The sequence below is a fragment of the Mus caroli genome, chromosome 5 (genome assembly GCF_900094665.2).
Source record: "Mus caroli chromosome 5, CAROLI_EIJ_v1.1, whole genome shotgun sequence".
In the NCBI taxonomy this organism is placed as follows: domain Eukaryota; kingdom Metazoa; phylum Chordata; class Mammalia; order Rodentia; family Muridae; genus Mus; species Mus caroli.
Window position 1 is genome coordinate 120,388,402 of NC_034574.1, and position 24,321 is coordinate 120,412,722.

At 46.1% G+C, this 24,321-nt stretch overlaps 1 protein-coding gene across 1 annotated transcript in view; it reads left to right on the forward strand.

The window, feature by feature from the left end:
- Nucleotides 1-24,321, forward strand: part of Tmem132c (transmembrane protein 132C) — a 284,191-nt gene that overhangs the window by 213,902 nt on the left and 45,968 nt on the right. Inside the window, exon 4 of the mRNA XM_029477801.1 lies at nucleotides 5,149-5,332. Coding sequence (XP_029333661.1) covers nucleotides 5,149-5,332 — 184 coding nt within the window. The remainder of the gene's footprint in view (nucleotides 1-5,148; nucleotides 5,333-24,321) is intronic.

Sequence of the window (24,321 nt, forward strand, 5' to 3'; positions counted from 1 at the left end):
ATCCAGCGTCTGTCCTCTGTGATATTTGGGAAAGGCAAAGTTTTAAGAGTGGACCTCGGAGCGTGTCTTCTCTGGAAGGTCTCCAACAGACCCTGCTTTTTGCTATTTTTTTTTCCTCTTGGAATGGGTTCAACCCTTCTGGAGAAGCTGATAGCTCCAAAGCCTGCCTCCACCGTCCTTCCTAAGAAAATTGAGACTCTTCCCCCTCCTGTGTAGAAATTAATATTAACCTGACTACTGGAAGGAAAAGTGTGAATATCAGGAAGCCAGGCAGTCGCTCATCTATTATTCATTTAGCAAACATTTACTGCGTCCCTCTGGTGGGTCAGCACGGTAATGTGTCATTTGAAGGTAATAGAAGGATTCCATAGCCCTGCTACTAGGGAGCATGAATTGGTGAAGGGAGATGTGGATATTGAACCCCCAAGTGCAGATAAATGTACACTGGGTCGTGTGAGTTCCAAGCCACAGGGGTTCAATGGCATCAGTGGGTGAGCTGTGGGCAGCAGGATAGGTTGATGATAAGTGATGTGGATGGGAATAATTACAGAAGGCCTGAGCGGAAGCACACCTGGGGTGCCTGAGTGGTGGAGGCAGCCAGATGGAGAAAGAGAGTAAGAAAGCATAAGAGGGAAGAGAGTTCTATTGTCAGGACTGGGGAGATGAAAGGATTGTGGGTTCATCTTAGTTAGGGTTTTACTGCTGTGAACAGACACCATGACCAAGGCAACTCTTATAAGGACAGCATATAATTGGGGCTAGCTTACAGATTCAGAGGTTCAGTCCATTATCATCAAGATGGGAACATGGCAGCTTCCAGACAGGCATGGTGCAGGAGGAGCCGAGAATTCTACATCTTCATCTGAAGGCTGCTAGAAGACTGGTTTCCATGTGGTTAGGAGGGTCTCATTGCCCATGCCCACAGTGACACACTTCCTCCAACAAGGCCATACCTCCTAGTAGTGCCACTTCCCTGGGCTAAGCATATACAAACCATCACAGGGCCCCAGCCCAAGGCTCAGAAGGTTGACTCAATAAAATGCATGTGCTGAGTTTAACTTCAGGCAACAAACACAAAAGGGGGGTTTTCAATCTCTCTCCAGTGTGTGGAGCAGTGTGCGACTCTACTCATTCCCCGCATTGCATTTGGTGCCACCCAGAAGCCCCTGTGGTGGTCAGAATTGAATGTTAACTCAATCACCTGGGAGACACATCTGGATGCATCTCTAGGGACATGTCCAGACATGTTGCACTGAGAAGTGAAGACCTGCCCTGAATGTGAGTGGCACCATCCCACAGACCAGAGCCCTGGAATGATTCAGAAGTTTTTAAATGTCACCGAACAGTCTAGTCATCGGAGATCCGCAGGAATCTGTGTCCAAGCCCCAGCCCACCCTGGTAAAGCCAAGAACTCTGCTGGATATCAGAATTCCAAGAACTCTGATGGGCAAGCATAGATACCAGAATTGTATACAGCCTTTCAGTTTACTCACTCTGGTCCTCCCAGGTTGAGAGCTAATGGGTCAAGCACCTTACCTGAGATCTCCCTTCAACTCCACAGAGAAGCCATAGTTCAGTTCCAGAACCTGTGGTTGTACCATCCACCTATCCTATCTCTGCACAAGCACTGAGAGATGGAGGGAAAGGAAGTGGAGAAGCTGGTGCCCACAAGGAAAGCTTTCTATGCACAGCTGCAGTGTTGAACTTGACCCTTTGTCACCATCTCCATTCTAATTTCTGAATGTCCACTCTTGACGTTTCCATTGTCTTTGTTGAGAGCACACCTGGGTATCCATTGCTTTCCTCCCAACTTCTAGGGTACTTAAATCATTAGTGGGGCTGTAGCCTGTATCAGAGGGCAGGAAAGCTCAGGTTCCTTTTAGGTTTTGGATCCTGTAAACAATGATATTGTCATTTACATAAAGTACAGGGTAAGGCTCTCTTTCCTTTGCATCCCCATGTAGTTACCTGCTCCTCTAGGTCTTTAGTTTTTGGGGTAGGAGATAGAAGTAAAAGGTCATCTGTTTGCTTGTTTCAGTGTGTGTGTCTGTGTGTGTGTCTGCATGTCTGTATTCGTGTGAGGGAATATAGGTGTGTGCAGATGTGTGTGCATGTGTATGTGCACATGGAGGCCAGAGGACAACCTCCACTCTTATCCATCAGTTTCCTCTTGGATAACCACTTTATTTTGCTGTTGCTTTTGCTTAAACACTTACTATTTTGTAAATCTCTGTGGGAGACATGAATATGTTAGTATGGGTGCCCAAGGAGGGCAGAGGCCTCATGTGAGGCTTGAGACTTGAACTCAGGTCCTCTGCAAAAGTATTCCATATTCCAAGACTCTGAGTCATCCTTTTAGTCCCTATAGATTTACTTTATTTTAATTATACACATGTGTGTGTGTGTGTGTGTGTGTTTATAAGGATGTGCACATGTCTAGAAATGCCCATGAAGACCAAAACATAGATCTTGTGGAACTGAAGTTGCAGGCAGTTGTAAGCCATATAGCATGCATGCTGGAAACAAAGCTTGAATCTTCTGTGAGAGCAGTTACATACTTGTAATGTCTGAACCTCTCTTAATCTCCCATCTCCCTTGTTTTCTACAATAGAGTCACTCACTGGGACCTAAGGCGCATCAATTTAGTTAGGCTCCCTAGCCAGTTACCAACAGGGACTCTCCTCTTTCTGTCTCCCAAGCACTATGTATGCCACAGCAGGTGTGCACTATTATACCCAGCTGTTTTACATCAGTGCTGGGAATCAAGGCTCCATGCTTGTATGGCTAGCTCTTTACTTACAAAGTCATCCCTTTAGCCTTTTTTTTTCTTAATTTTTTAAGATTTTTATTTTATGTATATGAAGGTTTTGCCTGCATATGTGTACCTGGTACCCACAGTGGCCAAAAAAGGATGTCAGATCCCCTGGAACAGATGATTGAGAGCCGCCACGTGGGTGCTAAGAACTGAACCAAGGTCTTCTGTAAGAGCAACCAATTCTCTTAACCACTCACCCGTCTCTCAAGCCCTCCTGTTTGCTTATCTTTAAAGCTGAATCTTGGAGTCAAATCCAAATGTGCTGTCCTTTCCCACAGGGCAGACTTCACAAGCTCCTCCTTCCTGCTGCTCTCTGGTCCTGAGTTCAGAGTTCTGTCTTGCTTACTAACTACAGACAACAGCAGGGGAAGCCAGGGCCTTTCTCTGCACTCCCATGTTGCATCTCAGCTGATCAGATATCCTCCCACCTAGCTCTGAATGGGAGCCACTGGCTCACACTGAGACACTTTTTCAGTCCCCACTTCCTCAGTTAACTCAAGGGGGAGCCTGCAAAGCGACTCGATAAACCTCAGCACCACGGAGAGCTCACTGGGTGAGCAGCATGGGAAAGATTTGTTTGGGTTCCCGACAACGCTCGAAGCAGGAGTGAAACACAGCCGGTGATCACATTGTACTGTTCTCCTGAGAAAGGCTTCCCCATTCAGAATTTTATTTCTTTATTCCGTGAGTCTCTTTGCTTCCATGGGCACTGAACTTCCAGGCTGGGAAGTTAAACTCCCTTTTGCTTTTAGCTCACTCTGAGGCTCCGTTTTCTTGCAGATGAGTCCAAGAGGTTTGGGAAGTTGGGTTTTCAATGGTCTGGAATTTGTTGTGACTATTGGGGGTATTAACTTACTTTTATTTTTTCAAGACAATTTTGAGTTTTCTTTCAAGGGTTACATCTGTAAATCCCCAACATTGATTATTGTTATTATTATTATTATTATTATTATTTTAGCATTTTGCAGTTTGGCATTTTTTTAAGTTTTATTTATTATTTATTTTTATATGTAAGACACACCAGGAGATGGCATCAGATGTCATTACAGATGGTTGTGAGTCACCATGTGGTTGCTGGGATTTGAACTCAGGACCTTCGGAAGAGCAGTCAGTGCTCTTAGCCACTGAGCCATCTCTCCAGCCCCCCAACATTGATTTATCAAGTTGTGGTTTCTGACACTCTCTGGTGTTACCTAAGTGCTTATATCTCTCTCTTCCTAACTCCAGCATCACCATACTCCCCTGCTATGCGAATGTTCTTTCATTATTTATTTATTATTTCTATGAGTACACCATAGCTTTCTTCAGACACACCAGAAGAAGGCATCAGATCCCAATAGAGATGGTTGTGAGCCACCATGTGGTTGCTGGGAATTGAACTCAGGCCTTCTGGAAGAGCAGTCAGTGCTCTTAACCTCTGAGCCATCTCTCCAGCCATTATTATTATTATTAATTATTATTATTATTATTATATGTGGATGTTCTTAATCTCCCCAAAGCAGATGCTCACCAGATAGACTGCCTCCTTTTCTTTGCTGCCATCTTCCAGCACAATGCATATAAGGGAACATCTAGTAGGGACGGATTCTGAGTGAGGATATGATATACAGAGCTGGATGAATCAGGCTCACATGCATGGCAGAGTCCAAACGACAAGATCTTATGTATTCCAGGTTAGCTTTGAAATCATAGTGTAGCCAGGATGACTGTGAACTCCAATCCCCTGGCCTCAGCTTCCCACATTCTGGGATCACAGGTGTGATCATCATGCCTGGTGGACAGAGAGCTAGGAACTGAACCAGTGGCTTTGTACATGCCAGGATAGCATGTACATCAACTCTTCCAGGTGAGCTACATTCCAGCTCCATGGATCTGACTTCAAAGTACATGTTTATGGCAAGTCCCCACTTGAGCACAAAAGCAACAAGCGTTATCTGCGTGTGATGGTGCACACTAATCCCAGCACTCAGGATTGGAGATTTCTACAAGTTTGTGGCTACCCTGGTCTACAGAGTAAACTCCTCAAAAGCTATAGATATGTAATGAGCCCTTATCTCAAAAACAATTCAAAGACCTCATCCCTCCACACAGTGATCAATGTTCAATATTTAAGAATTTAGTCCAGATCTGTAGCTTGTGGGTGCTGTTCTGTCCCAGCTCCCCACTCTCTAGCTTAAAAGTGACGTCATGCTTCAAGTGCCAGGGTCTGTTCCTGAGAGGTGGTTCCCTCCTCCCCTCGTTCCGAGCACCCCAATTGTGGGATTGGGGTAAAGGGAGAGAAGGAACCTTCAAACAACATCACATTAAAGCTGTTTCCTTCCATTCCCTTCCAGGAGCAGCAATTTATTCAGCGAGGTCATGCAGATGAATTTTGAAATCGCCAGCTTCAGCAGCCTCTCGGGGACACAGCCTATCACATGGCAGGTGGAGTACCCGAGGAAGGGGACCACGGACATTGCTGTGTCGGAGATCTTCATCAGCCAGAAGGACCTAGTTGCCATCGTCCCCCTTGCTATGGTAAGTCACGATGCCATGATAGCCTTTGAGTTCTACTGTGTGCTTCCGTCCCCCTTGCTATGGCAAGTCACGATGCCATGATAGCCCTTGAGTTCTACTGTGTGCTTCCTCTTTCCCAGGTCATTGCTACAATTATTTGATTATTTGATACATAAGTGACTTTTCTTTCTCCACCCTAGGATTGGCAACATCACCTTTCATTGGCTAAGTTTCCCAGATAATGCGTCATGGTACTAGCTGCGTCTCCATACCAAAGCCCTTGTTGCTTGCTTCTGTTTTAAACCGCTTCAGCTCTCCTTTTCCTGCTCCCATTTTTAGAAACTTTAGGGTGCCATGTTTCTTGGTCAGGATGCGCTGGGCTAGGCCTGCCGCAACGAGTGACCACAGATCTCAGAGACCTGAGTGAACCCAGGTTATTCGTGATTGTATGGCATGATGTGAATGGGAAAATATGCTAGTAGGTTTTAACTCTCAACTTGACACAAACTGGAATCACCTGGGAAGGGAGTCTGAATAAAGAATTACCTGGATCAGGTTGGGGCCGGTGGGTGTGTCTGAGGGGATTATCTCGATGGTCAGTTGCGGTGGAAAGACCCACCCTGAATGTGAGCGGCGCCATTTCATGGACTGTGTAAGGATGACGAAAACGGGCTGCCCGTCCATCCCATGGGCAGGCAGGCAGCATGTGAATTCTCTCCTCTCTGCTCTTGACCGTGGATGTGGATACAGCCTCGGTCCCTGCCTTGACGTCCTCTTAATGATGTGCTATAACCTGGAAGTGTAAGCCAAAGAAGTCCTTTATGCTCTAAGCCCTTTCTGTTAAGGATGTTTTTCTTAGAGCAACAGAAAGGGAACTAAGACGGCAGGGGCCCCTGTACTATGCAGCTCCCCCCACAAGGGGGCGCTTCTAGCCCCTCTCTGTTCCTTGTAGGCAACTTCTTCACCCCATTTCCCTTGGACCATGGACGAGGCTCTCGCAATAGTCAAGGAGTCAGCAGACTGTGTACAGTGGATGGGCCCACACTGGATTTACAGGACCTCGTGCTCTCCATCCCTCCTACCGTGGGGCAGGATTATAAATTATGTATTGAGCATCCACCATTCTCACTGATGAGCACTTATCAGCAAGCATCCTATTTAACTGGATTAATAAGAGATTATGGGAAATGGATTGTTCAGGATTCTTCAGCTTATGTAAGAGATAAAACCAATCTGAACTTCAAATGTTTTTCAGACTCCTCTGTGTGTGTGTGTGTGCGTTGTGTGGTTTAGAAGATCTACCTGGAGCCTTTTAAAGACCTTCTAGGAAAGATTATTGGTGCTGGTCTGTAAACCACACCTTGGATGCTCCAGGCCTTGGGTATCTTACCCTCTGTTAGACTGGCAAGTGGCCCATGGTAGGAGCCACAATTGTGTTGTCACAGCAGAAAGGACGAGACCTCACTGCCAATCATTCAGAAATTCCTTCCCACACCCACACCCACCCCCCACCCCTGGAAAGCTCTGGCTTAGTAGCATTGGAGTAGAGAGATGGCTGTCTAATTAAGAAAGCTTATTCTGTGCTTTCAAAGGACCCGAGTTCAGTTTCTAGCCCCAGCTGCCTATAACTCCAGTTTAGGGGATCTGACGCCCTCTTCTGATTTCTGAAGGCACTGCATGTATATATGTGTGTGCGTGCGTGTACGTGCGCAAACACACACACACACACACACACACACACTTTAAAAAAAATAAAAAAGAGTAAATCTTTGGAAGCATTAGCCTGGCTTGTGTGGGTTCCCCCTCAGCCATTCATGGAAGTCAGAGAGAATGCTATGCTCCACTTGCCAGGCCTAGAGCTATGTCCCCCAGGGCAGGTGCACAGTAGACCTCAGAATAGGCAGACGTGGTGTATCATGGAAAAACCTGTCTCTCACTATACAGTGGGAGATAGATGCTAGCCAGACACAACAGACATTAGCTTACATGTCATCTGCTCCAGGATTCCATAGCTTGGAGAAGGCAAAGAATGATTGCTTTAGTGCCAGCATTAGTTTTGGGATGCTGTGGATTAAATCCAAGCTTTGCACAGTTGTTAATCACATGGTCTCTGAGCTGCAAGGGTCTCCGAGGAGAATCAGCTGGCTTTGAACTCACTATACAATCCAGACTCACTTCAAAGGCTCAATCCCCCTGCCTCAGACTCCACAGTACTAAACTTATAGGTGTGCACCACTTTGCCTGGTTCATTCTTGGCTTTGAATGTGTACCGTAACCCCAGGTAACCCTCCATCTGATAACTGACCTTGAAGTCCGTTTTCAAGTCTACATTTTAAACAGTTTTGTTTGTGTGCTCAAGAACTTTAAAATATTTACCGTGTGACCTGTGGCAATTTTTTTTTTCAAATCTGGGTCCTACAGTGTGATTTTCTCATTTTCGACGTTTTTCAATTTTTTTTTTCAAATCTGGGTCCTACAGTGTGATTTTCTCATTTTCGACGTTTTTCAATTTTTTTTTTCAAATCTGCATCCTAGAATTCATGCCAACATCCATTACGGAACATAAGCACCCAATTCTTATCCTGACTATTTCAGAACGATAAGACATTCAAATGCTTTGAAAAGCAAAACCATTATAAAGACATAAGATATTATTCCAGTCCATTGTCAACACATGAGTCCTTCTTGAAATGAGACGTCATTGTTGTGGTTATTGTGATTTTACAGTGCTTTTAAGACAAGTTGAAATCACTTCTAATGTCACACCCCGAATCTTTTTGTCTGCAAATTTTACCTCGAGTGAATTCCGATTGGCCTCATGCCATCGTCACAGACAACGCCGATGCCATATCCACAGGACCCGTGTGCGTGCAGCTTGCATGTGGTCTCTAGGCTCAGACGTCCACCCGTGTGGTACTTCTCTGTAACGTACAACTGGATTTCAGTTGTGCAGCAGAGCCTAGAGATTCGGGAACAGGCATCAGTGGGGTGTGAATAGGCACACCTATAATCCCAGTTCTCAGCTTGAGGGCAGGAGGATTGATTCTGAGTTCAAAACCAGCCTAGGCGACATGGTCAGATCTTCTCTCCAAAACTGAATAAGGAGATGCGCTAACAAAAGGGTTTTAGATGAAATGGCTCAGAGGCACTTAAAAACTGTGTTTTGGTATGAGCGTTTGAAAGTAACAAAATGTTTTGGGGATTCAGTTCTTTATGAAGAAAACAGATAACCATATCAGAAAGTGTTTTTTTTAAATAACTAAAATAAGATTAAGTACATTTGTAACCAGCCCCCCAAAAAGCAAAAACAGACAAACAAACCTTTATTGATAGTAAGTAGGAGCAGGATGTAGAGCTTCACTCAAAAATGAGAAATTCTATTTCAATTTTTTTCGCTGGGATTAAACCTATGACCCCATGCACGCTCCGCAACACCCTCACCACTGAGCTACAATCCATCCTTCTACTTTGAGACATGGTCTCACTGTTACCCAGATTGCCCTTGTCCCCATTCTATAGTTCAGTCAAGCCCCCAACTTGCCCTCCTCCTGCCTCAGAATCCCAAGTATCTAGAAATGACAGGACTAGCTAAGAATTTTTTTAAAGAAATAAAAATAAATAAATAAAAAGCAAACACCATGAAGCAAGACCCCTATTGCTGGTTGACAGCTGCTTAGGCCTTTGAAAACATTGAATAAGGGCTGGAGAAATGGCTCAGAGGTTTAAAGCACTTGCTGTTCTTACAGAGAATCCCAGCTCGGTTCACACTCACAATGTGTGGCCCATAACTGCTTGTAACTCCAGATCCAGCATCCTCTTCTGACCTCAAGGGACACCCCCATACATGTGGGGAAAAGTCCGGTGGGTGAGTGGGACTATGAAAGAGGAATTTTTTTCTCAAGGAAGTTCTCGCCTCAGCACCATTTCTTCTCAAGCCCTTTACTCAGTGTAGAGAGAAAGCTGTGGATAGGAAGAGCCACTGGCAGACTGCACCATCAGGCCTCAGCATCTGACTCCCTCCAAGCACTGAGCAGGCTGCACACTTAGGTCTGTAAGAGCCCAGTCAAGCAGAAGCCTGTTCATCCCATGCAGCAGCTGGTCCCAATGCAGCCTACACAGCACCATCTCCAGACAGCTATGGACTGCCCTTCCCATCAGCATCCTTCCCAACAGCATCCTCTCCCTACCTGGTACCCTCCTCATACCCTCATCAGGCTTGGGGCAGAGGTATGAGTCTAGGAAGGACCAAGAGCATACCAGGTCTGTGTATTGGTAGCATGAAATTGGTGAAGTCCTTGGGCTGTCAAATACATCTGGGGGTGATCATTTCTTCTATGTAAAAACAAATATCTATCTAAGGTTGTTGATCAGGAGCAGAGGTCAGGCAAGGACTCAGTGGGCTCATTTCTTTGGGAGAGGGGTAAGGGGCTGTAGACTTTCAGTAAAATCCACTGGGACTAATGGAACTCCCATACTGGGAGTGTTTCATGCTGGGTATAACCTCGCATGTTGGTGGGGCTGCCCACATGGGGATATCTTTCATAGGAGAGATGGTTCTTTACCAGTAGCTGGATGAATATAAATAGATCTATTGTCCCAAATTGTCTTTCTACAATTTTTTAAAATGGGAGAGGAATACCCCAACTTTGAATCAGGCGTGATGGCATATACCCTTAATCCCAGCGCTCAGAAAGCAAAGTTCAAGGCCAGCCTGGTCTAAAACAAGTAGGTTCCAGGTCTCTTGGAGCTACATAGTAGGACTCTATCTTTAAAAACAAAAAACAAAAAAAAAATGAATTTTTTTTAAAAATTAGAAGCACTTTTAGGCCTACTCAAGTGAAAGCTCTCATTTGACAGGAGCAAGGAGTTGCCTTCCCGGGACAGAGGTGTTTCAGTTGGATTTCCTGGTGCCGGCCAGTTTACTTGGAGTTTTGATGAGTCTTCAGGTCATCATTGTTTTATCAATGTAGACTCAAGATGAAGTCATTTCCCCTGACCTGTTCACAAAGCAGGAACCTGGAGTTATGTCCTTGGGCTTTCTGTGACAACATCATAATCTCCAGTTAAGAGCAAACTAAAAATAAAGTGTTACTCAGTAGCTACTCAAAGGGATTTGAATATGTGGACTACTGAGGTGGTGCCTCTAGGGCAGGGGTTCTCAACCTGTGGGTCCCGACCCTTTTGGGGGTGGTCAAATAACTCTTGTACCGGGGTCACATATCAGATATCCTACATGTCAGTTATTTACATCACGATTCATAACAGTAGCAAAGTTCCAGTTATGAAATAGCAGTGAAAATAATGTTATGGTTGGGGGTCACCACACCGTGAGGAACTGTATTAAAGGGTCCCAGCGTGGTGTGCTGTAAGGAGCTTAAGCCTTCTGTTGAGACTCTCTCCTACCTCACTGACCATGACCCACCAACCGGGAATCTGGCAAATGTACTGACTGCACTGCACCCACAATAATGTGGGTCCTGCACTCACAGAATTCCGATCTTTGGCTTCAGAGGGAGTCCAGGGTGGCAGTCAGAAATACCTGGTCAGGGATGGCTTGCATATTTCATCCTCCGAAGAGAGTCCATTGCAGTCTAGCTCCTTCTTTATTCCCGGCCCAGAGCCAGCCTGACCTTGTTTGGCAATTGTGGCTTTGAAAATGTAACGATGTTGAGCTGTGGCCCTTTTGGATTAGGACAGTCCCTGATGCTGGTGGCTGGTGCTCATTAATGAAGTATATTCGAAAAAGTCAGGATGGAACCAGTCTTTACATTCACTGTTTGCTGTGCCCAAAGCCTCTTCCCACTGTCCGGGCAGTGCTCTTCTTCATGCTAATCAAGTCTCTGCTTACGTTGTCTCGGGTCTACCTCAACATCTTACATCCCAGTCACCCTTCACCCGGCCTGCCATTTCTTTCGTAGACTGATAGAGAATTGAATTGCACTTCTGCATTCATTATTTGAATTTCCCCGGGAGGGGAAAGGATCGCTCTGTACCATCCTGAACCAAGCTTGGTAAAGTGAGTGCTTAGTGAGACGCTATTGGAGGAGTCAATGGTCAGGTGGCAGGGTGGGGGAGGTCATTTTTTTTATTAGTTCCTATTTTGTTGCTGTGATAAAATATCATATCCAAAAGTGGAGAAAAAGAGTTTGCTTGGATTTATGGTTCCAGAGGGAGAGTCCGTAATGGAAAGGAGGCAGGGCAGCAAGCAGCCAGAGATGGCAGCTGAGGGATCGCATCTCAACCACAAAATGTGCAGCTGAGAGAGAGGAAGAGGGAAAGGGAGCGGGAGGGAGAGAGGGGAAAGGGAGAGGGAGAAGGAGNAAAGGGGAGGGGAAGGAGAGGGGAAAGGGAAGGGGAGGGAAGAGGGAGGGAAAGGGAGGGGGAGGGAGAGAGGGGAAAGGGAGAGGGAGAAAGAGGAAAGGGGAGGGGGAGGGATGGGGGAGAGGGAGGGGAGGGGAGGGAGAGAGAAAGAACTGGAAATAGGTGAGGCTGTGAACATTCAAAGCTTGCCCTCAGCTACACACTTCTCCAGGAAGTTGGCTTCTCGACGTGTGGCTCATGACCCCTTTGAAGTTGAATGACCTTTCACAAGGGTCACCTAAGACGATCAGAAAACACAGATATTTACATTACGATTCATAACAGTAGCGAAATTACAATTATAAAGTAGCAACGAAAATACTTTTATGGCTGGGGGTCAGCACAACATGAAGAACTGTAAAAGGTCATAGAGTTAGGAAGATTGAGAACCGCTGTCCTAGAGGTTCCATAGCCTTTCCAAACAGCGCCACCTACTGGGGACCAAGTGTTCATACATATGAGCCTCCTAGAGGGGGCATTCCTCACGCAAACTACCACAAAATGGTGGATGGATGGATGCGTGGATGGATGGATGCGTGGATGGATGGATGGATGGATGGATAACTATTTGAAGAGATTGCAAGATAGGCAAGGTAGAAAAGGAGCTTTCTGTGCAAACACGAGAAACTGAGTTTAGATTCCCAGAACCATGAAGGTGGGCAGGGCAGTCTGTCATGGTAAAACCAGCACCAGGGAGGCAGAAACAGGAGAATCAACCTCCGGCTTACATACACACTCGAAAACACAAGAATGGGCACACACATTTAAGGAGATATAGAGGCTTTCACAGACACACCACACACCTACATACACACAAAGAGACACCACAAAAATACACAACCAACAAACTTACCACACACACATGCATACACCACACCTATACAGACACTCACACACCACCTATACATACATACAAACACACCTATGCATACAGACACACCACACATACAGAAAGACTACACACACACACACACACACGTACACACACACGTACACACACATGTACACACACACACACACACCTTTCATTAGAGAGAAGCAGTGTAGCACTTATTCACCTTTATAACATTTTGGGATTTAGCAACCAACCGAGATGCTTTAAACCTTCCGCTTTCTCTGCACCATTAGTGGCTTAAGACTCAGCGTCTTTCTTCACTTTCTCTCCTTCTGAAGGGGCTTTAGAAGGACAGCGTTGGGGGAGAAATGCTGGCACAATACTCATATGTATACGATAAAGCTTTTTTAAAAGCCAGGTTGATCAGGGAGCCAATGTATAATCCATGCGCAATCCCTTTCCCAAGTGGATGCCCAAGCCCACCCCCCACCACAGGGCCAGATGTGCAGTCTGCCACAGAAATAAGACATCCACTACACAGGATTTGACACCCTGTGTTGCAAGCAGACCTAAAATTTACTTCTAAGGCTGTAGAGGTGTTACCTCAGACAGTGTGTGCATGGTATTCAGAGTCCAGAAGCCAAGCTGCTAAGCTAAAGCACTGTACAGGTCCTGAGGGGAGGGGAGGGGAGAAGTTCTCAGCGACACAGAAGCCCTGCTGTGTAGAGCCCCAGCATACCAAGCATTCTTGAAAGGAGAAACCAAAGAGAATGGATAATAGAATTTTATTCCTGAGAACCTTAAGTGGGTACAGATTTTAATGAGAATTAAACCTGGTATTTTGCCCTAGAACATAATACAAGAACAGTTAGATGAAACACAAGATCTCCCCCCACCCACCCACCCCCAATTTGGGTATTGTCAAGGAGTTTTAAAAGGTCAAAATCAGGACATTTATTTATTTTATGGAGAATTGTTCTTTTTGCCTTCCAAACATGTGGGCAGGCGGGTTCCTCCTTCACTTTGAGTGGTCCCCCGCCACCAAGTCACACACAATCCTCCGACTTCGCTTGCACTAACCCCAGGTCACCCACAGCCTCCATGAGATGCTGTCCAATGATGGAAAGGCCCTGGGCCGCCGCTGAGGTTGGTGCTGCCTCTCAGGAGACCGGCAGAAGCCAGGGCACACCCTGAATCCTACTCCGCTCTGAAGTTTTACTCTGATGGTCATTCCTGGCTCCCGGCCAATGTTGGCAAAGATTGAAGCTGAGGGTGGAAGTCCCAAACCCACCACTGTAACTCAGAACCCACCCCCAACCCCGGACCTGTCGTCCTCCACACTCTCCCACCCCATCCCCAAACAAGGCAAGCCCCACTTAGTCTTTCACTCCACCAGCTGCATGGGATGTGATGGTTGGAATGAAATGGCCCCCATAAGGCTCATAGGGAGCGGCACTATTAGTAGGTGTGGCCTTCTTGAAGAAAGTGTGACACTGGGACATCAGAAGCTCAAGCCAGGCCCTGCTGTCAATCTCTCTTCTTGCTGCCTGTGGACCAGATGTAGAACTCTCAGCTACCTCTGAAGCACCATGCCTGCCTGCGTGCTGCCATGCTTCTTGCCGTGATAATGAACTAAACCTCTGAACCTGTAAGCCAGCCCCTATTGAATGTTTTCCTTTGTAAGAGTTGCCGTGGTCATGCTGTCTCTTCACAGCAATAGACACTGTAACTAAGACATGGGACTTATTCAGATTTTCTCACCACCATTGTTTAAAAAATAACGTTGCTAAGTTACAGTGAATAAGTGAAAACTGTCCACAAGTCGATAAATTTGGACATATTGCCACAGTCAAGGTACTAAACATGTCCCTGTCTCCCGGAACTCTTGTCTGCATATGGCTTGGATGAAGGCTCTCCTGTGGCATGTTTCCCAGCCATGGTACTGTTGGGAGCAATGGAACCTCTAAAACGGCAGTTCCCAACCTGTGGGTCGCAGCCCCCACAGGAGTTGCACATCTGATATCTTGAATATCGGATGTTTACATGGTGATTCATAACGACTGCAAAATTACAGTTATAATGTAGCAAAGAAATAATTTTATGGTTGGGGCCAACACAACATGAGGGACTGTATTAAAGGGTGTCAGCATTAGGAAGGTTGAGAGCCACTGCTCTAAGAGGCGGAACCGACTGGAAGGATGTTAGGTCATTGGCCAGACATGAGAGTCTTCCTGAAAAGGACTGTGACAACCCACCATACACATCACCCATATTTCACTTTGCCTACTAGCCACTGTGAAGTGAATAGGTTCTTAAAGCCAGGTACTCTTGTCAAAATCCTGCTTCCGCCTGGGGCAAAAGAAATGGGCTATTTAAAAATGACAGACAGAAAGAAGAGAGAAAGGGGGGAAAGGGGAGGGGGAGGAAGGAAGGAAGGGAGGGAGGGAGGAAGGAAGGAAAGGAGAATAGGAGGGAGGGTGGGAGGGAGGGAGGGGCTATGATCTCTGAAACCAAGCATAGAAGTCAACCTTCCCTTCTATTAAGTTGACCACCCCAGATGTTTTGTCGTAGGATAAGATGTAGTGACTTTGTTCTTTTGATTTTGAAAGTTTGTGCTTGTGCACACACAGAACACTTAACATGAAGTGTCCCCTAAGTGTGTATGTTATGTGTGCTTATTCATGTGTGCACTTGTGTATACAAGTGAATTCTTGCATGTGGAAGCCAGAGATCAGCCTCAAGGTTCATTCCTGGGCAACTGTGTACCTCATTGCTTAAGGCAGGCTCTCTCATTGGCTTGGAACTCACTAAGAAGGCCAGGCTGGATCACAACAGCCCCTGCCCCTGAGATCTTCCCTTTTTGCACTTCCTGGGATTAAAATTGTGTGCCACTGCTGTCATAATTCTAAACTCTATACTCAAGAGGCAGAGGCAGGCATATTGGCATGAGTTCAAGGCCAGTGTGGTCTACAAAGCATGATCCAGGCCAACCAGGGCTATGTAGTAAGACATTGTCTCAAAAAAAAAAAAAAAAGTGTGCCATCATGCCCAGATTTTTAAAGTGAGTTCTGGGATTTGAGCTCAGGTCCTTGTGGTTGTGAGGCAGGCACTTTGCTGAGTCAGCCACTTCCCCAGCTCAGGATGTCCTCTTAACAAAGTCTTAGGTATACCCACAGTATCCTGTGGTTAGCTACAAACACACACCTAATATGCATAATTGGAGCATATTTGGAGCCTCACAGCCACTGGTTGATATTCTTCTCACCCCTCCCCAGCGTCTCTATCAATCACATCTCCCTCCTCTTCTGCATGGGGGCCATACTAGGTCCATCCATGAATCGGATCTTCTACATCTGCTCTGTTGGAGTAGCACTGCATCCCTCGAGCTCATCCATGTCAGTGTTTCCATTTTCATGGCTGAATAGTATTTTGTACCCTTGGACCAGATTTTCTTCATCCAGCTGTTGGGGACATTGCAGTTGTTTTCATATTGGTGCAGAACGTATGGGGCACAGACGTCTCTCATTCTTTTGTTTATATGCCTCAGTTGGTGGACATTCTTCCTGCATCCTACACCCCCCACATATGGATAATGACGGGTGTGAGCCCCTTCACAGCATCTGTAGATGATCCCTTGGTTTCCCCCAGGTGTGGTGTGTTACTCCCATTTTTCAGCTGGGAAAGTTGAGGCTCAGGGAAGTAAAGCCAATGGGTCAAAAGCATAAGCTGGTCAGGGCCTTGCCGGGGCTTGACCTAGCTGTGACTTCAGTGTCTTTCCTCAGACTCAGCAGCTGGGATTAACCAAGAGGCTGAATGAACAGTCCTGACAGTGTCATGTTATACCACAGCCTTGTTGAAGCCAAGTCTCCGTTCTCTCCCCAGCTCTCTCTCTGCTCCTGACAACACTATGGTTGAACACAGGGTCCCCCATCCAACTCCACAGTTGGCAAAGTGGAAATTCCCTGCAGGGACGGTTGCCAAGTTTACCATAAATATTTGCTTCTGTGTGACCTAATTTCTCTGTGGCCAGGCACATCTAGACAGGCGTGGTGGAACTATAAGAGTCAGAGAGCGAAAATATGTCGCCCCTAATTTGGGGTTTTTAATTGAGATTATTTCTAAAATGCGGATCCTACGGAGGCACCGTGGGAAACGTGAGAACGCCTTCTTTTTCCCAAAAACCTTTGGAAGCTTCCAGCACAACACAGCCAGCAAGGGATTTGCTCCTTCAGCACAGCATAGAGGAGGGTAATTCACAGCTTAGGTGCCCCTCCTAGCCCTCCAATGGATCACAGGCTGAACACACCTACTTCTCTCACATAAGTTCAAGATTCTGTGAGTTAGGCAGTGCCTTTATAGATCCATGGTACCTAATGATTCTTTTGTTGCAAGCTTTGTCTGTCTGTTGCAGATAGTCCTACTCAGAGACATCATCACCACCCTCTCCATCACCATCATCATCATCATCATCATCACAGGACTGTGCCTACGTGATCCTGGAATGCCTAATCAGAGAGTCAGAGTAGAAACTAGCAAGCATGATATCTGGAGATTAGAACTGCCCACTTTAGTATCTTTATGAAATCAAAAGTATTAATGATGGTAGTGGTGCTGGTAACAGTGATATGAGTGTGGTAGTGACCATGGTGATGGTGATGATGGTGGTGATGATGTTGGTGATGATGCTGATGTGCCTGTGGTGACAATGATCGTGACAGGGTGGACGGAATCAGTGGTGTTGATAACTGTTCCTGTGACAGGAGTCATGGTCGTTAGTGGTGATATCATCTTTGAGAACAGTCAAAACTCAAATCTGATTAGTGAGGAGACAAAATGGCGTCTTTGACCCCAGAGCAGTGGTTCTTACCCTTTTTAATGCTGTGACCCTTTAATATACTTCTTCATGTTGTGATAACCCCCACCCACCCATAAAATTATTTTCATTGCTACTTCATAGCTAATTTTGCTACCTCTATCAATCATAATGTAAATGCCTGATATGCAGGGTATCTGACATGTGACCCTTGTGAAAGGGTCATTTGACCCCCAAAAAGGCCATAATGTTGAGAGCTGGTGCCCTAGAGAATATTTCAATGGATTGAAAACACCAACTCCTTTCCTTTGTGTGTTCAAATATTCACTCCAAGTTGATAATCCACAAGTGAGCGGCCAGAATACCTCAGGCATGAGATCCTCAACTGTGACCTCACAGGACCATTCCAGTTTGCTCAGCACCGAGGATCTTCCTGGGATACAGGGCTTTTGGTTTGAAGACCAGGACAACCTATGTGAACCTGAGTGAGTTGGCCACCTTGGTTTCCCCTTGGACTCTGAGGTTATTCGAGAGATGTGTGTGACGTGGTGTGGTTACCCTAAACCTTCGCTGTAGGAATGAAGGTAGCTATCCAGAAGTCATTCTCTGCCTAAATTGCCTTAAGATGAATTCTGTAGTCCATAATTACCAATTGGAAGAGTGCAGTCCTGATTGTCCTTGAACTCACTGTATAGACCAGACTGGCCTCAAGCTCAAGAGATCTGCCTGCCTCCGCTGGGATTCACAGTATGAGCCACCACACCTGACCCTGGCTTCTCTTGAAGGTCACAGAGTGTCTGGTGACCCCCCCCCCCCAGGCAAGCATCAGAATTTCTGAGTGGAGGCTGCACGCCACCCTCCTTGGGCCAGGACTGAACCAGCCCTTGCAATGGCTTCCCCCCTAGTCCACTGGATCCATTTGTTTTTCCTGTCCGACCTCGGAAGGCATCTCCATTGAGATAATATGTAATTAGAGCAGAGCTTGGATCGTAGGAAGCGCTCAGTGATACAGCCGCTTTGGTTTATGATTCCCATCCGGTAATTGTACCACTCCACTCAAGAGCACTGCAATCATCCTGCAGGATGGGGAGGGGGGGGAGAAGAAGAAGAAGTACAGTCATGTGCTAGAGCAAGGCTGAGCTTCAAAACCAGCATCCTACTCAAAAGCGATCAGCAAATCCACCGATAACAGAGAACAACTTAGGGACAGCCCAGCCTGGGGAGGACCTGGTGACCACCAGAGGAGGCAGAATAGCTACGGGATGATAAAATGTGCCTGCGCTCATTGTAGAGATGGCTGCCCAGCTCTGTAAATCCTCTAAGGAGCACTGGCTAGACATGTGCCATAGGAATTCCATCTTGTTTCAAAGATAAAAGGGGGAGAAAGGAGTGAGGAGGAGGAGGAGGAGGAGTGAGAGGAGGGGGAGGGGGAGGAGAGAAGGAAGGAAGAGGAAAGGGGAAGAAGAGGATAAGGAGGATGAGGATGAAGGAGAAAGACAAGGGGAGAGGGGAGAAAAGGGAAGAGGGGAGAGGGAAGGAGAGATGATAACATGCCCAGTGTACATGTTAAGTGCCCCACTCTCAGAGAACATGAGGTTAAATCAATATACAGAAAAGCACAAAAGGGTCTGAGGGTCAGCATCCATAAAACAGCCCCTGGCCAGAATCCATCCTGTAGAGGGAGTTTCCTGAATTCCTGTCCTACACGACACCCCCTCATTCCAGCCACAGGCAAACTACCTGGGTGGTTCATATTCCATATTCCTCTATAATATATATAATATATAATACAACATATATATATATATATAATATATCCCTCCATAATAGCAGAACAGTCACAGACAGTCTCTCCCAGCATCTTGCAAGATTTGCTGCCTTAGTTGGGGGTTATGTACTTCAGAGATGTGTCCGAGTCCTAACCCATGCCACCTGTGGCTGTGACTTATGTGCAAATCAGGTCTTCCTGGCTAAGACAAAACCAAGGGGCAAGGCAAGACCACATGAGGTAATGGTGAGCCCTAAACCCAACCCAACATATGCTTGTAAGACTCTTTAAATTGTCCCCAAAACACAGGCATTGAAGGAACATATCCACGATCCAAGGGTTTCTGACTAACAGTAACAGCTGGAACAGGCAAGGCAGGATTCTCCCATGAGCCTTTGCTGAAAGCATCCCCTCCACACATTCATTGCAGACCTGCAGCCTGTAGACTTGCCACTTCCTCATCTCCAGACAAGATGCTGGAGCACTGAGAGTGCTTACAATACCCTTGATTAGGCCATTAGAGCTGAGAATTATAAGCTGAAATGGACATGTTACTGTGCACGGATATATCCCTAGCAGGTGACAGACTCTGCCTGGAGAGTCAGGTGACCTGGTTTCCAGGCATAGGCTGTTTTCTCCCTTGGGGCCAGCCAAGCAGAGACAAGGGAGAATCTAGTGATCCAAAGTGCATGAGAGGGGGGTCACAATACCTGACCTAAACTTACACTACAGAGCTATATTGTCAAAGATTTCCTGGCACTGGCCTAAAAACAGACTGGTCAATGAGACAAAAGAGAGCATCCAGAGACAGATAAGCCAACAAAGCTGCGTCAGCTAATATTTGACAAAGGCATCAGAAGCATACAATGTGGAAAAACCTATTCAACAAATGGTGCTGGCAAATCTGATATCCACCTGCAAGGGGAACAAATGAAATTAGAAGTATATCTTTCACCTTATACAAAAGTCATCTTAAAGTGAATTGAAGACTCCGATCTAAAACCTGAAACACGGAAACTGGTAGAAGAAAACATAAGTCATGTTCTTCAAGACATGGGTGGAGGTGAGAACTTTCTTCTTGGAAGTCCAACAGCACAGTAACCAGCCCCAAGATCTACACATGGGGCAGCATGAAATTTAAAAGATTATACAGGGAAAAAAAAACTGCCAACAGAGTAAACAGCCCACAGAATGGGAGAAAATCTTTGCCAGCTATAATTCAGACAGAGGCACAAATATCCAGAATTTTAAAAGAACTGAAAATTTTAAACATCTCTCTCCCTCCAAACGAACCCTGCCATCAACAAATTGGCTAATGAAATGAACATCCTTTAGAGTAAGAAATGCAAATGGGCAATGAGTATTTTTTTAAAGAGAACATCATTGGGGAAATGTAAATTTAAACTCTTTTGAGATACTCCCTTAGCCCAGTCAGAGTGGCTGGCATGAAGAAATCTAAGAACAAATGCCAGAGATGGTGTGCGGAGAGAGGAGTTTTTAGTCGCTAATGGGGGGATGCATTAATACAGCCATTGTGGAACTCAGTTGGGAGAACGCCCCCTACCCCCATTAAAGCTGGAGCTCCCACATGACCCAGCTCCATCACTCCCAGGCATGTGCGCAGAGGACTCCACATCCTACCCTAAGACATCACTCATCTGTGTCCACTGCTGAGCTGCCCACAGTATCCAGGACGTGGAATCAGTCTAGATATCCATCAACAGATGGATGGGTAATAAAAATGTGGTACCTAGACACAGTAGGGTTTTTATTCATTTGCAAGGAAAAGTGTGAACTCACAAAATCTTCAGGAGACTAGATGGATATGGGAAGTGTAATGTGGAGATAACACAAAGTTAGAATGTCAGAAAACACATGCACTCTTTCATATGGGGTATGGGAATCCTAGCCTGGGCAGGGGGAGAGAGACAGGCAGACAGACAGACAGAGACAGAGAGAGACAGAAACAGAGAGACAGACAGACAAGACAGAAAGGACAGAGACAGACAGGAGAGAGAAAAGAAAATGTGTGTGGTGTGTGTGTGTGTGTGACAGAGAGAGGTAGGGAGGGAGAGAGAGAGAGAGAGAGAGAGAGAGAGAGAGAGAGAGAGAGAGAGAGCGCAAGCACAAAGTCTAAATGATAAGCGGATCTATTGGTAGTTGGTTACTTCTTGGATATGTGGCCACTGGTGGGTTGCTTATACTCCTGTGGGTTCCCCCACACCGCTGAGCTTGTGGCCAGCAGTAATTGGACTCAGTGGCTTATGGGTAAAGACCAGGAGTGTGGGACACGAAAACATCAGGGAGACAGAGGGTTACAGGGAGCACCAGCAGCAGGAGTTTGGGGAGGATGGAGACTGAAGACCTTTTGCTCAGAATTGCCATGTGATGACTTGCATGCTAATTTAAAGAAACATAAATGGGTTATCACAGATGCCAGAGCCTGCCTGCTGTCATCCGGCTCCTCATTATGGAGGTCCCTCGTCACCAGTCCTCAGAGAAATCTCTGGTTCTCAGGAGCCACAGAGCCCACAAACTAGTTCCTCATCCCTAATCATTTGCAGGAAAGAGGCGTGATCTCCTCCTATCCCTGAACTCTTATTTGTCTAAAATAGTGTGGTTCCCTGTAAGATAGGGGAAGGGGAATGGGGGGATGTTATGCTGGGATTACTGCTCATGCTCAAAATTAAATGTAAAGTAGAGTTGAGGTGCAGGAAGCTGGAAAATGTTTCCCCTAACTCCTGGAAGATTTGCATGAATCTGAATCCCAAACTCCATTTTGGATGGGGAGGGGGAGGGGGCAGCTTTGGGATGCTGCTGTCTGTCTGCACCTCATAGTCTCTCAGGCACCCTGGAGACACGTTCCTTAAAGAGAAAGGGGAATGTAAAAGCTCACAGGGGAGAGCAGCCGATGGAGCTGGGGAATACCCTAGGAAACCACAGCATGGGCTCGGGTTTAGCAGCCAGGGCCTGCACACTCCCCAGTCGCAAAATCCAAACATTGTGTCTGCTGCTGTGGGCAACAGGTGACCACTTTAAAATCTGGAAGAAAATAGATCCTATTTCCACAAAAACATCTAAGTGTGGACACTTGAGTACTTCTAATAAGTAACTCCAATGGCTGCTGACAAAGATATGTCATTATGTTTTCTGCAGCAAGCCCTTTACAGGCAGGAAGAGTGACTCAGACCTGTGATCCCAGCTGTTCAGGAAACTGAGGCAGGAGGATTAAAAGTTTAAAACTAGCCTGGGCAGTTTAGTGAGACCCTGTCTCAATAAAATATTTTTTTTTAAGGGACTGAGATACAGCACCTGCAAGACCCAAATTTCAATAACTAGTGATATGTAGTAGTTTTGTCCTGGAGTTCTGCCTGCCTGCCTGCCTGCCTGCCTGCCTGCCTGCCTGCCTGCCTGCCTGCCTGCCTGCCTGCCTGCCTGCCTGCCTATCTATCTATCTATCTATCTATCTATCTATCTATCTATCTACCTACCTACCTACCTACCTACCTACCTACCTATCACATTATAGGTGAACCAAAATGTCCCCTTGTCATGTATTGTCTGAGTCTTTAAAATTTCTCTTTACATAAAGATTAAATCTGGGGACTGCAGAGATGGTTCAGTGATTAGCAGCACTGACTATTCTTCCAATAGGACCCAGCACCCACACAAGGGCTAACAACCAACTGTAACTCCAGTTCTAGGAGGTGCAATGCCCTCTTCTGGCCTATGTGAGCCCCAAGTATGTCCCTGGTGCACAGACAAACGTGCAGGCAAAACACACCTAGACACACAAAATAAATATGTGGTTTTTTTAAAAATTAAATCCACTGTTAACATCATGGCTTAAGGAATCTGAATGTCACAAAATGAACATGAGTCAAAATTTAAATCTGGAATATTTGGGAAGTAAAGGGGCTTGGTTTTATTAGTCTCTGGGCAAACACGAAGCTCAAAAATTAAAAAAAGAAAAGCAGCCACCTGGTACTCACAGGCAGGCTAAAACAGAAGAGACTACTTGTTGCCACTGTATGGAGGAAGAGGACCACGCAGGCTCTGGTGCTGGGGATAAGAGATTGGAAGGGTGATGAGAAACTGACTTGGCAGTTTCTTCCTGTGTTCCCTGTGCATACTGCATAGTCCTGAGTCACCTTCCATGATGGGCAGGCAGGTGTTGTTAGTACATACTAGCTCTCACAACCTGTCTATCCTGTGCATGTACAAGTGAAAGAGTTAGTGAGCCTCCGTGCAGCCAGAGGGTGGAGCTCTGCCTGTCAATGAGCAATTACTGCTGGTACCCCTTTAAAGAACTGGGGTGAGGCTCAGCATGGTAACTCACACTATAGCCCCAGCAATTATTCGGGGTGAGGCATGGGGATTTCTGCAAAGTCAAGGCTAGCCTGGGCTACCTAGGACACCCTACCCACACTACACACACACACACACACACACACACAGGTACTGGGGAGAGAATGCAAATGGTGAAGTATTTACATGAGGACCTAAGCCTGCATCCAGGACGGGATTAAACAAACAAAAATTCAAAGTAAAACAACAACAAAAACAGCTATGATAGCACATACCTGTAATCTCAGGGGTTTGGGGGCAGGGAAGACCAGTAGAGTCTCTACTTGGCAAGTTCTTGGCCAGTGAAAGATGCTATCTCAGTAAATAAAGTAGATGGCTTCCTGAAGAAGGACACCTGATGCTCTCTGACTTTGACATGCATACGTGCATGCATACACACACATACACACATTTAAAAAAAAGTGAGATGTAGGGAAACTAGGCATTTAAAAATTAGACATTCTGGGGATCGTTTCTAAAAATGGCAGAACTACAGAGACAGAGCAGTCAGCGATTGCCTGGGGCTGGAGCAGAGATTAATTGGAAATGGCCCAGGAGAGCCTTTGAGAGATGGGAATTTCTAAGACTACAGCAAACTCGTGAAGCCGCACAAAGTTGCTCAAATTCATTGTCCTGGGTACTTTATAGGAGGGGAATCTTGACACCTCTTGAGACACAATGTTTCACCCAAGTGGGATGAGAAGCAGCAAAGCCCTGGAATAAACTACACTCCACTTGTTAAGTAGGCTGTGTGACCTGCAGTTTGCTTTAGCTGGGTAAAGACTGTGTCACAGGGAGAGAGAGAGAGAGAGAGAGAGAGAGAGAGAGAGAGAGAGAGAGAGAGAGAGAAAGTCAAAGAGAGAGAGAGAGAGAGAAAGAGAGAGAGA